Source organism: Onychostruthus taczanowskii, unplaced genomic scaffold, assembly GCF_017590055.1.
Source record: "Onychostruthus taczanowskii isolate IOZ18803 unplaced genomic scaffold, ASM1759005v1 scaffold142, whole genome shotgun sequence".
NCBI lineage: Eukaryota > Metazoa > Chordata > Aves > Passeriformes > Passeridae > Onychostruthus > Onychostruthus taczanowskii.
The window spans coordinates 910,418-924,044 of record NW_024498597.1 but is presented as its reverse complement, the minus strand read 5'-3'; the positions used below and the strand labels follow the sequence as shown (position 1 = coordinate 924,044).

General features: G+C 59.0%; 1 protein-coding gene across 7 annotated transcripts in view; it reads left to right on the top strand.

Moving 5' to 3' along the window:
- Positions 1-13,627, top strand: part of EPB41L1 (erythrocyte membrane protein band 4.1 like 1) — a 60,905-nt gene that overhangs the window by 38,885 nt on the left and 8,393 nt on the right. For 3 of the 7 annotated variants that reach the window (XM_041398215.1, XM_041398214.1, XM_041398213.1), the window contains exons 13-18: positions 2-150; positions 2,430-2,621; positions 3,814-3,912; positions 8,228-10,786; positions 11,321-11,428; positions 12,545-12,943. In XM_041398215.1, the coding sequence (XP_041254149.1) occupies positions 2-150; positions 2,430-2,621; positions 3,814-3,912; positions 8,228-10,786; positions 11,321-11,428; positions 12,545-12,943 (3,506 nt within the window). The remainder of the gene's footprint in view (position 1; positions 151-2,429; positions 2,622-3,813; positions 3,913-8,227; positions 10,787-11,320; positions 11,429-12,544; positions 12,944-13,627) is intronic. The other 4 variants (XM_041398216.1, XM_041398218.1, XM_041398219.1 and 1 more) reach the window with 4 other exon arrangements.

Below are 13,627 nucleotides of genomic sequence, written 5' to 3'. Positions count from 1 at the left end.
GAGTTCTCGCGCCCAGCCTCTGTCAGCGAGAACCACGACGCCGGGCCTGAGGGTGAGAAGCAGGATGAGGACGGTGAGTTTGGCAGCAGGAGACGCTCTGAGATGGAGGATGAGGAGGTGACCACCCCGACGAAGATCAAGGAGCTGAAGGTACAGCCGAGGTGGGCAGAAGAGGGTGGGGGTGGAGGGGTAGGCAGGCAGGGCCCGGGCACAGGCAGCAGGGCTGGGCTGCAGGCAGGAAGGGTCACTTCGGGGCAGGGTCCCTACAGCCCTGTTGGTGTCAGCTGTGTCCCAGGCTGGTGAGACCCCTGGGATGTGGCTCTTGGCCCCACCGGTGAAAATGGAGCTGTTAAAGGGGTTCAGATTAACTTGGATTCCCCAGAGCCCTCCAGGTGGTCTCAAGGCTCATCTCCAGGCAGGGTTGGACCTGGGAGCAGCCCGGTTCTGGGACAGGGAGGGGGATAGGCTGAGCACATCAGTTCCCACCACTGCCTGGGCACAGCCCACCCCCTCCTGCCCTGGTCCCTGGGCTGTCCCAGCCCATTTCAGCCCCATGCTGGGAGGGGAGGGGGATCCCTACCAGCCTATCAACTTAATTGTGGTGTTTGTGACAAGTGCCCTCAACTGACCCTGCTGGTTACTTTTAACCCTCTCTTTGCTGCCAGCCGGAGCACGAAACAACCCCCAGGCACAAGCAGGAGGTATTCTCTCTCTGGAGTATCTTAGTCCTCATTGGTGCATCATATTGTCCATCCTTCCCAAAACAAGTCCGTCTGTCACCCTATTTACTGGAATACAAGATGCACCGGGCTGGGGGTTGGGTGCTGGAGGAGCCCGAGGAACAGACAGCTGGGGATCAGCTGTGGCATCTTCTATCCCACTAAGTAAGGTGGTCCTGATCGTGCCTGTGAGCAAGAGCCCTCCCAAGGGCAGGAGAGCCCCTGGCCCATTGGGATGACTTGGCTTCTGCTCGTGTTCCTGACCCCGCCATGTCCTCACCTTGTGTCTCCTCTCCTGTGGAGCTGGTCCCATCCTCCTGCTGGCACCCGACCCACGCTCTGCTCCTGCCTGACCCAAACTGCCTCATCCCCCCCGCCCAGCTCTCCTGCAGCCCCCGGAGACCTGGGCTGGGGCTCCCCAAGCACTGTGGCTGCCATCCCACCCCACAGGGGCTATGAGGCTCTGAGCTGCCTGGGGGGGCCAGCACTGACACCAGCCCTGTGCCTGCCTACCCCGAGAGGGGCTGAGCAGAGAGGGAGGCTGAACCCTCCCTGCACAAATTGTGCCTGTGGTAGCCCCATCAGGAACGATTCATCCTGGCCTCAAATCCGGGGCTGCTCCCTGGAGGATCCCCTCTGGGAGCAGAGATCCCAGCTGGAGTTGCCAATGGGAGTGAGCACGGCCAGGGGGTGGGGTTGGCCACGCCGGCACCGCCCAGGCTCCCTGTGCAGCCCCACCGGGGGTGGGCACCGGCCCCGACCCCGCCCTCCTCATCGCTTGCCCACTGCATGTGCATGTGCTGCGCCCAGCCCAGAGGTGGGCACACCTGAGCCCCCCTCAGCTCGGACATGCGGGGCCAGGGCAGGACTTTTCCTGAGCTCTGCTGAGCCTTCTGTGTCTGGAAAATTTGGTGGGGTTTTTCCTGGGACTCTCACGGGTCTCTGCTCTGTTGCCGAGGAGGTGCTGGGGAGGTGTTTGGGGGCCTCCTTTTGAACCTCAGGAGAGCTTTGGGTTTGGGTTGGAGGCAGAAGCCAGGTTCCTCCTGGGAGCCGGTTTGTCCACCTCTGCGGCGGGACGAGGGGGCACCCTGGCACTGTGCCCTCACTGAGCCACGCTCTGACACTGACCCCTCTCCCCTGGGCCGTCTGAGCTGTTCTCTCTCCACAGCAGATCAGACCCACCCCACTCTGGGCTGGTCCACAGGGATCCAGGCCTGGATCCATGCTGGACATCCCTGCCCAGCCCTGGACCTCCACCCCTTTGTCAGAGCTTGCTCCAGAGGAGCTGTGCTGGAAATACCTTTCTGAGACAGAGCCTGGGTTCCCTTTGTGCCTGGCACCAGAAAACAGCAGAGGCTGCTGTTGTTTCCAGCAGGGCCCATTCCTTGCTGATCCCAAGGGAGAGCCAGCTCTCCCCTCCAGGACGCTGTAGTTTGTCCCCAGCCAGGAGGACACAGAGCCCTGGAGATGCCACCAGGCCATGCTGTGCCCTTCACCTGCTACCCACGTTCTGCTGCTGCCTGCAGTAAAGAGCTGCTCCCTCTGCTACAGTGAGACCTGCAGACCATGGTGCTCCATTACACTCCTCATTTGGATCCTGAGACCTCAGATTCCAGCCCAGTGTGACACCAACTCTCCCGGTGCCCCTGCTCATTCCTTTGGACTGGGCTGCTGCTTTAACCATCGCTCTCTTCCTCTCTCCTTCCCAAGTTTTTAGACAAGCCAGAGGACGTTTTGCTGAAGCATCAGGCCAGCATCAATGAGCTGAAGCGGACCCTGAAGGAGCCCAACAGCAAACTGGTTCACAGGGACCGGGACAGGAGGCTGCCTTCCTCACCAGCCTCTTCCTCACCCAAGCATGAGGATGAAACACCAAAGGGAACCCCTGAAAAGGCCACTGAGGTTTGTTCTGCTGCTTCTCTTCCAGAGAGGATCAGGATCTGTTGGGGAGGAGTCCTTCAGCTCCTGTGCTGCCCTGAAGGAGCTCAGTGGGAGTGACGTGCTGGGGACAGGGGTGTTGTTTCTATGCTTTTGAACCATTTTCACTGCTGTTGGGGGGGTCTCCCTGGCACTGGCAGAAGACTTGAGCAGCCCTTGTCTGGAGGGGTTTTGGGGCTACCTGAGAGGTGGGCTGTGGCTCTGGTGGCCCATGGGGTGGGGTTTTGCTCACTCTTCTCAAGAGCAGCCTGTGGGGCAGGGCCAGTGCAGCTCCTGCCCAGGGATGTCCCCAGCAGAGAAGGTCCAGGCTGCTATGCAGGGGTGCCCCGTGGTGCTCTCAGCAGTGGAACCTGGGTGGTGGGAGGAGGTGGAAGATGAGTGGTGCCACGCTGGCATCCCACAGCCACACCCTCCCTTCTGGGCATTCTGCACACTGGCTTTGCACTGGGACCACGGGGGCAACAGGAGAGCGCTGGAAGTGGGGTGCCAGGACAGAGGCCCCGGTGCTGGAGGGGTGTGGATGTGGCACAGCTGGGCTCTGTGGCCTGGGTCCCTTCTGGGCTCAGTGCAGACAGCATGTGACAGGAGTGTCTCCCTGCCAGCCTGGATGCCCTGTCCCTGCCAGGGACCTTCCTTGCCTGCTGTCCCTTGGCAAGGCTCTGAGCCAGTGCTGTGCCCACAGCAGGGAACGTGGCTCCAGGAGGGTGGGTGCCACATGTGGGGCTGCTCTGCCCTCTCTGCCCTCTGTCATGGAGAGGGCACGGGCTCTGCGGGGAATTTGGGACGTGCCCGTGTTCCCACTGGGCCCCAGCCCTGCCTGGAGATTGGGGCTGCAGAGGGGGCTGTGGCCCCTCACAAAGTGTTCAGCTGGGAAGAGGAAAAGGGGCTTTCCCCCACATTGCTTTTACCATGGACTAAATCAGGCACAGAGATGTGACTGGAGCATCTAGAGCTGGCACAGCTGTGACCTCTGTCCATCTGTCTGTCCATCCTTCCATCCATTCATCCATGCACTCACCCACCTGCCCATGCTTTGTTCCTTCATTCCTTCTCAAATTCTCCCTTTCTCTCTCTCTCTTTCTCCTTGTCTCTGTCTCTCTGTCTCTGTCTCCCTCTCTCTCTCCCCGTGGGTGCTGGGGTTTCCGTGCTGGCACAGACGATGGAAGAGGACACCTTAGACGATTTTGCATCTGAGCATGGAGCTGCCCTAAGCATGGAGTCTTTCACACAGAAAAGCCTTGTCTCCTCTCCTGAGGTTGTCACCATCCCCTTTCTCCCCCACCTCTCACTCCCATCATGGGGGTCTCCAGCCTGCCGAGGGGTCTTGTGCCCTCTGAGCAGAGCTGCCCATGGGTGGGTGCCCTTTCTGGTGATAGGCAGGACCCCTCCGAGGACAGGGCTGTTGGTGAAACCTCTCCCCTGGCTGTTCCTGCTGGACTCCGAGACGTGTTCCTGGAGAGAGCTCCCAGTGCTGCTGCGGGGCCGTGCTGGAGCCCAGTACTGAGGGTCCCAAGGCAGGGGTGACCCGACGGCCTGGACACCTGGGTGGCTGCTCCAGCAACCTCAGGCTGTCCTGGCTGCAGCTGGAGTTCACTAGGCCCAGGCACCCTGACAAAGGGCATCCTTGGAGACATCCTTGGACCCATGCCTGTGCACAGCCAGGTCACACTCTGTCAGCATGAGGAGTGTGAGCTCTCCCCCTGTGTGCAGGTTTAGCTCATGGGAGGGGGCAGCCAAAAGTGGTGCCTTCACTGAGCAGAAGCAGGCTGGGGTTTGAGCCTTGGTTCTGGCATGGTTGGCCCCAGGGACATGCAGTGCTAGGACGCTTGTCCTGCCTGAGCACCCCAGGGTGAGGCAGAGGGGTGGGGGACAGGCTGGGCGCACTCTTGCTCCATGTGGATGTCCTTTAGTCCATGCAGAAGTCACTAGCATGGGCAGGAGCCTGAAGCTGGCCTGGCTGAAGCAATCCCCAGGAGGCAGAATGGGGATCAGGGAGGGCTTGGGCACAGCCTGGCCGTCAGCAAGGATATGACACCTTCCACAGAGCAGCATCATCTCCTGGTTCATGTTGGCACCCTCCCCATTCCAGTATTTGGGAGCTGGAGGACAGAAACGGCAGGTGTGAGGTGCACACCCATCTCCTGAGTCAGTCTTGCCCTCGGTGTACCCAGCCTGAGCTGGGGTGTAGGTGCTAAGGTGGCTTCACCAGTGGTTTCTCTCCAGGCATATGTGACTGAGACTCAGCCCTGACATGTCCCCACGTATCCCCACAGGCCAAAGCCTGTGGTCTTCCTGAGAGATTCATGGCCCCGGGAGGGTGATGGCACAAGGACAGACCCATCTGCAGAGCCTGGAGCTCTCATCACTGCCGGAAGGTCCCCTGGTGCCCATGGGCTGCAGGCCCACTGGGGTTGGGTTATCTGTCACTTCCAGCTCTCTGGCCCCATTCCTGCTGGAGGACAGGAACACTGGACTGGGCAGTGCCAGGAGCCACTCCAGCTCCCTGTTTTATCCCAGTATCTGATTCCCTCATTATCCTTGCCTGAGGCTGTGCTTTCCTCTCAGGTGACCTGGGTCTCCCTCAGAGCAGATAAGGGCAGCAGGGGCACTGAAGGATGCCCAGGGGAGAAGCCCCCCATGTGCCTGGGGCTCTCCCAGGCTGTGGCCCCTGTTGGCAGGAGGAGGGGCTGTCTGCTCCCTGCTGTCCTCTTTCCTTTCTGTCTCCTATGTTGCCTCGGCCACAGTGGGAATGGCCTTCCCAGTTGCTCCTGTCCCTAGAGCAGATGCATGGGGAGGGAGGGAGGGAGGGCAGGAAATGTGAAATTCACTTATCCCTTGGGAGGTCAAGGCTGGTCTCTGGAGAGAGCTTTCCCAGCATCATCCCTCACGAGCTCCCTGCTTCCTTGGGGGATGTGCCCCAGTATCCAGAGATTTGCTCCAAGCATCCCCCAGAGCCCTCAGGCTCTGGAGACACAAGGACTGCCCTGAGCTGTGGCTGGAGCCAGCACTGAGCCCTCCAGAGCAGAGTTCACATCGCACCAAGGAGGAGCTGGATGTCCCTTGAGCTGGGCTGTGCTCATGTGCTCATCTCAAGAGTCTGAGGAGAAGGAAGAAGCTGGTTTGGAAATAAATCTGAAACTTTAGGGTTTTCCTGATTGGTGAAGAAATCCTGTCATGGATGAACATGTTCCAGGGGTCAGACTTTTTGATCTACGTTTGTCTTGGACCTTAACTCAGAAGAGGAACCTGAAGAAAATTATCCCCTTGGTCCAGGGAAGATCTCCTCCAAAGGACTCTAGTTTGCAGCCAGAGAAGAGGGATGAGAGGGCTTTGCTGAGGAGATTTGAACATGTGCCCACAAGCTGTCCATACTTGTCCTGGCTGAGAATGGTTTCAGCAGTGGGACAGCAGGGCAGGAGCAGGAGAGAAGCTGCTGCACCCTCAGGAAAGTGAGTGGTGTCCTGGCTGAGTGTGGCTGCAGGACGGCAGGAGGGAGTGCAGAGGGACTGAGTGCCAGACACCAGTGGGGCTGCCCAGGGAGCCTCCCGGTCAGGGGGGAGCCAGTTGCCGTGGGTCAGACCCACCTGGGAACAACCCTGGGGCAGCTGCTCCTGGTAGGCACTGATGGGCTCTGTTCCCAGTTCCATGGACTGGGAAGGAACAAAAGCTGCACTGGAGGCAGGAGTGGAGGAAGGGAGATGGAAAGCAGCTGGTGCAGGGTAAGGGGTATGGGAGAGGCTCATGCTGAAGGGGGCTGGGGTCAGGTCTCCTGTAGACCCTGCTGCTCAGTGGTGCTGCCTGGCCAGGGCAGAGTCCTTGCCAAGGATCCCTCTGGCACCAGAGGAGGAGGGTGCCCTTGCTGCCCATCCTTGTAGATGTCCTGGCACTGTGAGGAGGTGGTCTTTCCTGCCCTCAGGGGTGGGGTGTTCTCTTGGGGACCCACGGGCTCCCAGGTGCTTCCCTGAAGGCTCCTGGGTGTTTCTGGGGGCAGAGGGAATCTTGTCAGAGCCCAGGGCAAGGGCGGGGGGGTGCTGCAGTGAGGGCAGGTTCAGGGCCTGCAGCACTGTGCCAAGGGAGCTCTGCTTCCTTTGACACCTGGCAGAGAAAGCAGCAGCTGGGAGGCATTTTTCTGCTGGGGGCATTCACCTACTTCTCATTTCCTTGGAGGAGCTCTTCCACTAGTAACTGGTTTTCCTCCTTTCTTTCTTTCTTTCCTCTAATATTATCTTCCCTTCCCTCCCTCTGGCTCTGCTCCCCTCTGCCCCCTGTTTCCCCTTCTCCAGTATCAGTCACTAGGTTTTCATTTTGGGTGTTACTGCTCCAAAGATTCCCCTGGCACCCTGCATGGGGCAAGGCTCATGTTTCCAACTGATCCTGGTTGGAGGGGGGACAGACAGGCAGCCCCCTCCCTGGGCCTGGAGTGCAACCTGGTGCCCTCGAGGGCCATCCTTGCCCCTGCTGCAGGCTGTGCCCAGGCAGGCTGTGCCACAGGCAGTGCCAGCCCCGTGGGGAGCCCCAGCACTGCCCTCCTCATGTGCTGCCAGGGGTGGCTGAGCTGCCCCATGGTGCAGATGTTCTCCTGAAACTCTCTTCCCATGAGTTATTTCCTACCTGCTGTTCCAGAAGTGGCTGGATTTTAGCAGTGCTTTGTTCTTGACCCTCATGAGGCCTTTAGCTGATGTGCAGGATGAGCACATGGATGTACGAGGTGTCCCTGGCAGCAGTGACCTGGTGTCCCCTGCCAGCAGCATGGTGACATTCCTGCTGTGGCCGTGCTGCAGGATGCTCTGTGGCCTTTGCTTGGTCCTGCTGCTGGGCCTGTGGTCTTTTACGCTTCACAGGGAACCTTTCACAGGTGAAACAGTTGCTGAACACTTGTTTTCAGCATGGTTAGGTTCTGAGGAGATGTCCCTGGTGAGCTGGAAAGGAGGGATGGCCTTTTGGGGAATCTGAGCTGCAGCATCTGGTGGGAAAGGGACAGGGCCTTGCTGATGGCTTGCAGTGGTTTCTTTCCCTGCTCGTGCTCTTGGCAGTCTGACAAATTCTTAGGGCACACGGATGACGCTGAGAGTGAAGCTACCCAAAACCCAGGGCCTTGCTTCCAATGAAATCTCTCCCCTGGGATTTGCCAGAGCCAGCTGAAAACAAGGGGGCAGCCAGCTGTGTTCCCCTGCTTCCAGAAAGACCCCAGGGGCTGTTCTTGTGTCTGCTGGGAGCTCCACTCCCACTCTGTGCCACCAGCAGAGCCCCAGGTATTGCAGATGTGTCAGGGAGCCACCACGCAGAGCAGAGCACTGTCCCAGAGAGGACACTGGCTTGGTCCCCAGTGTGGCATCAGCCCCTTATTTCCAGCCCCTCCCTCCATCAATGAGTGGCTAGGCTCTTTGTACAGAGCCTCAACTCTGGCCTTGATAAGAACAATAGTAACAATAATAATAATAATAATGACAATGATGATGATGATGTAGCCAGCTCCATGCCAGGCAGACCAGCTGTGCCACTCGTGCCAGCAGCACTCGGGGCCGGGGTGTCCGATGCGTTTAACTCTTCTTGCTCCAATTGCAATACAGGGCTCGGAGCACTGGGTATTTATAGAGAGAGAAGCCCCTAGGCTGGAAGCTGTAGCTCTGAGGAAAACTCTGAGAGCCAAGACGGAAGAAGCACGTGCAGGGACCTCGGAGGGGAACACGAGTGGGAACCTGACGAAAGTGGTGGTGACGGTAGGGAAAGCCAAGGACGTGGCAGGCCAGGAAGAGCCGGCAGCTGCAGCCTTGGAGACGAGGAAGAGAGCCAAAATGATTGCTAGTCCTGAGGATTTTGAGTCTGTGTGGGAGGATGAGCTCTATGAGAAGGAAAGCCAGGGTGAGTCCAGCCTGGGGGAGGCACATCCACCCACCGAGAGCAAGGAGGGGGAGCCCCAAGAGCCGGGCAAAGGCGCAGCCACCAGGGAGCCAGGGCTGCCCAAGCCCTGTCAGCAGCCTGAAGAGAGGCAAAGGACCAAGATTTTGGAGCTGGAGCCTCCCCAGGGAGAAGGTGAGGTGCTCTCCAAGGACCGTGCTTCTGCAGCCTTCAGGAAGCAGGAGGCCAAAGTGCCAGCCACTGCCCCAGAGCTCCTGAAAATTAAAGTGAAGGCTGGCGATGACAGCTCAGAGACTTCTGCAACCCAGAGGATCATCTACTTAGGAGATCCAGAGGAGGAGAAGGACAGTAAAACACATCTGGTCTTGGACACTGCTGGGTGGCTTGGCTTGGAGGAGAGACCAGAAGCCCCAGTAAACACATCCGGGGAGGGATCCGAGCACGTCACACCTATGGCACAAGGGTTCCAAGCCCTCTCCTCAACAAGTCACCAGCACAGGACAGTGTCTGAAAAACCCACTGGACCACCAGAGACACCTGGGATGGGCTGTGATGAGACCAGCCTGGGGGGACATCCCCTCTCAGGATGCAAAGAGCTGTCCCTACAGCCAGAGAAAGTACCTGATGCTGGGGTGCCTGGAGGAGCACCCATGGGAAGTGAAGTCCTGCTGTGTTCCCAGGAGGTGGGACCAGAGGAGATGGAGCTGCAGAGCTCGGTGGGAGGCTTGAAGCCATGTGGCCTGGCAGGAGATGGCCCCAGGGCTGAGCAGCACAGAGGGAGCCCAGCACAGTCCCCGGACATCTGCCCAGCACTGGAGGGGCTCTCTGGAAGGGCTGGAGCAGACAGTGACAGGGAGGAAAGTGCCAGAGTGGTTCTTCAGATGGAAGAGATAGAGCCCAAGTCACCTCCATCATCAGCTGGGTCTTGGCAGGGCCACACTCACACTGTGGGGCTGGAGGGGGAAAAACCCAGTGTTCCTGCCCCTCCACCTCTTCCCCAGAAACCCAGCCTAGTCCCTGTGGAGCCATCTCTGGGTACAGAGCCTCAGGGCACAGACCTGTCCCTGGACACCAGCCCTGCCAGAGAGGTGGCCATGCCCGAGCATGTGAGCCCCTCCATGGAGGTGGCACTACCCATGGGCACTGATCCTGAAGCTGAAGAGCAATCCCAAAATGTGGGATTTGCCTCATGGAAACCCCATGAGGTGAAAAGTCCTGTTACAGGAGAACCACCCCAAAACACAGACACTGCAGCAGAGTCAATCCAGGTTAGAGACCTGGCCACCAGGGAGGCTGCCCAGGACATGGACACAGCACAGAGCAATGTGTCTGCCACTGAAGAGCCACTGCAGGAAGAGAAACCCATGATCACAGAGCTCTTCCAGGGCTCAGGGTCAGGGAAGCCAGCCAGAGATGAAGGCTCTGCGATGGAAGAACTGTCCCATGACAAAAGCTTTGGCATGGCTGAGCTGCCCCCCAAGGGAGAAGAAGCAGAACACCAGACTGAGACAATCCTGAGGGACTTGCCTCTCCACACTGCAGATCCCAAAGCACAAGAGCCACACCGGGACTTGGAGTTCAGTGTTGGACAAGATCTGCAGGGTGGGAGCTGGACAGTCATAGAAAGCACCAGGGACAGTGACCTGGCTCCGGGGCAGCCACCACAGGATCATTCTCCCCCTAGAGAAGCTGATGTCCCACATTTCCAGTCCCCTGCAGTAGGATTTTGTCAAGAAAGTGAGGCATCACAGCTCCCTGCCCTGGTGAATGGAGAGAGGACAGGGCAATCAAGTGGTGGGACACATCCAGCAGAGCCTGGGGTGTCGGTGTGCATGGCTGGGCTGGCAGGAGCTGTGGCCCAGGAGCACAGGGATGCTACTGTGGCCCCAGGAAGCCAGGAGAACAGCAAGAGCTACAAGGAAACTTCAGTGGCCTCCAAGATCAAGATGTTTGAGCAAGGCAAAGCGGAGCGAAGGGCGGCCCAGGAGGGACAGGAGGATGTGCCCGAAGCTGAGACTTTGGTGACAACTATGGGGAAGGCAAATCTGGCACAGGATCTGCCTTTGAGCACCGGCCTCGCCTCACCCCCTGCAGTGGGACCTGTGTCCAGTGTGGGTTCCTTGGCCCTCAGGCAAGGGGCTGGTTCAGGAGACACCTCCCAGTCCCACTCCCTGCAGGAACGAGTCTCTGCTGAGCCCGAGCACGAAGAAGACAGTGCCGACCTGGCCTCGCCCGACTCCGGCTGTGAGCTCACCCTGGCCGAGGCCGTGGTAACTGCACCGAACCGTCCGGACGGGACATTCGTGCGCATGTTCTGTGGCTCTGCCCGTGTCCAGTGGCTCCTCACACATCCATTGACTGGCAGCAGGCGCTTTGCATCTGTCCTCTCTGTCTGTGTGTGTGGTCAGGCTTCACTGGCTGCATGCGCAGCCGCTGCCCAGTCGGTTCATCAGCTTTTGTTTTGCGCCCCCCCAACATTTTGGCTCCCTGGAGAATGCCGCTCGCTGAAGCCAGGAGGGGCACCCGAGCTCTGTGGCCGGGAGCAGGAGAGGGCACTGGGGGGGTGGCTGGAGGAGCTGGGACTGTCATGGACACACAGCCCCAACAGCGGCGTGCCCACGCTTCCAGCTTCACCCCCGCATTTCCTACGTTGGTTGATTATCCCTTCTTGCTTAGCTGCCACCCTGCCCTGCCTTCAGCAAGCTGGTGGCCAGGTGATGGAGTAGCTTCCCTTGCTCTCGTGAGCGCTAGAGCAGCTCCTGCAGAGTTCATTTCCTTCCGACTAACCCTTTTCTCTAATCCAGAGCAAATCTCAGCAACCAAGTGGGGAAGAAAAGGATTTATGTGACCCATCTGTAAAATCCAGCCTGAAAGAAGAGAATGTAAAGGCTGCTGTTCCAGTGGTCTCGCAGGTCTCAGTGCTGTTTTGCTAAGTGCTTCTCCCGGCAGTGTGAGCGCTCGCCCCGCGGCCAGGACTGTGCTGCCCCTCCGCTCCCCTTGCAGGGCTCTCTGTATGTATTGGTCAGACACACTCCCCCACACGTGTCTGCAGGCGTGTTCCCCGGTGCTGCTGGACACCCTGTGTTCGCCCATACCTCTCAACCTCCCACAGTGCCGAGGGAGGAGTGTGCCTGCACGGCCCGGCCATGGGGGATGGCCCTGGCTGTAACGCTTGGAGCAGAGGCCAGGAGGTGGGATTTCCTCTGGCATCGGTGAGCTTAGAGCTGTTCCTAAGGGACAACTGGGTGTAGATTTCCCATGGCTTCATGGCAAGTGTGGCAATGGGACACGTCCCCTCCGATGGCAGAGTTGAGAGGTATGTCTGTGTCTGGAGAAGAGTGGATGGAGGGAGGTCATCCCTTGGCTCTGGCTGTGCTGTCAATTACACTGACCAGGTCACCCTGAGACTCACCTGAGGCCTCTGGAGGGGCAGGTGGTGTCAGTGGGGCAGACTCACCCCAGGGCAGCTGTTGGGCTGGACCTCCCCCCAGGGTGATGCTTCACAGGATGCTCAGTGGAATTGGCTCACTCCTCCTCAGTGGAACTGGCACCCTCCTTTGCTTCTCCCTCACTGTGCCTGGCTGATGGGCCCTTTCCTTTCAAACTCTTCTCTCTTTCTTTCCCTTGTTTGTTTTTTTGAGTCACTGACATCCGATAGCCCTTCTTCTGAGCTCTTTCTGAATGTCTCCTGTCAGACCCATTGTTTTGCATCCATCTGCTTCCACCAGTGCACTGAAGTGCCTCCAAGCTGGCCAAGCTTTTTTTTTGTCTGACCGAGCCTTTTTGAGATGATTTATTGCCAACAAACTTTTGGCACAATCCAATGGAATCGCCTTCTCTCCCCCAGCAAAGCCACTGCTGTCAGAAAGGTTTCGGTCTCCATGCTTGAGTTGTGTTTGACTCTACTCTGTGATGTTTGCTGCAGCCTTCCTCCTTCCCCTCCTCCTCCTCCTCCTGCTGCCGTGTCCCCGCCGGCACTGCCCCGCGGTGCTCACGGCCCCGTCTCTCCACGATTCTGTCTCCTTCAGAGAGCGGGCGTGAGGGAGGGCCCTGAGGAGAGGGTGAAACCGCCCCGGCACAGGGCCCCCGAGAGCGACACCGGTGATGAGGAGCCCGACCAGGAGAAGGACTCGGTCTTCCTGAAGGACAACCACCTGGCCATTGAGCGCAAGTGCTCCAGCATCACCGTCAGCTCAACCTCCAGCCTGGAAGCGGAGGTGGACTTCACCGTCATCGGGGACTTCCATGGCACAGCCTTTGAGGACATCTCCCGGAGCCTGCCCGAGCTGGACAAGGACAAGAGCGAAACAGAAGATGAAGGCCTGGTTTCCTTCCAGCACGCTGACAAAGTGGTTCCTGGACTGGAAGAGGATGTCAAAGGCAGGGATAAGGTCTCCCAGCCCAGCCCAGATGTCTCCCAGCCAGAGGTACACAGGGACACCATTCACCGGGACCGGCCCCGTGCCATCGTGCTTCCGTGTCCCTTGTGCCCAGCATTGCCTGGCAGATGTGCACTCCCGGCTGGCTTTGGGGAGCATGCTGGCTGCCACCCCCCATTCCTGCCTGGTGCACGCTGTGTCTGTCTTGCATGGCTCTGTCGCGGGCTTCTTGCATCTGCTAACCAGGAGAAGTCACTGTCACCTCTGTCCCTGCGTGTGGCTGCCCCACCCCAGCCCACAGCAGCATGTGCGCCGCAGGGAGGGCACATGGCACTAACCATCGGAGCTGTCCTCGTGTCCTGCATGAATTCAGTGACCAGTCTGTGTAGTGCAGAGCCATGTGCTGCCCACTAACTTCTCTGGTCATGCTGGGGCTGGGAGGGATTGGCCTCGTGGAGCCGCCCTAGAGCTCATGGAGGGTCACTCTGTGCTGGGAGGGGTCATAGCAGGGCTAACAAAATTGCATGTGCATGTGTATGGGGCTGAGTGCACTCATGGGGACGGAACAGCAGAACCAGCCCCAGCTCCATGTGGCCTTGTCTCTGTGCTGGGCCAAGGGCCATCTCTGGCCCACCCACCCAGGGCAGCCTCTAGCCCTACAGGTAAGTCCCCAGTGCTGGCCAGAGCTGCTGGGGTTAGTCCAGACCTAAAGCCAGGAAAGTGCTGCAAAAT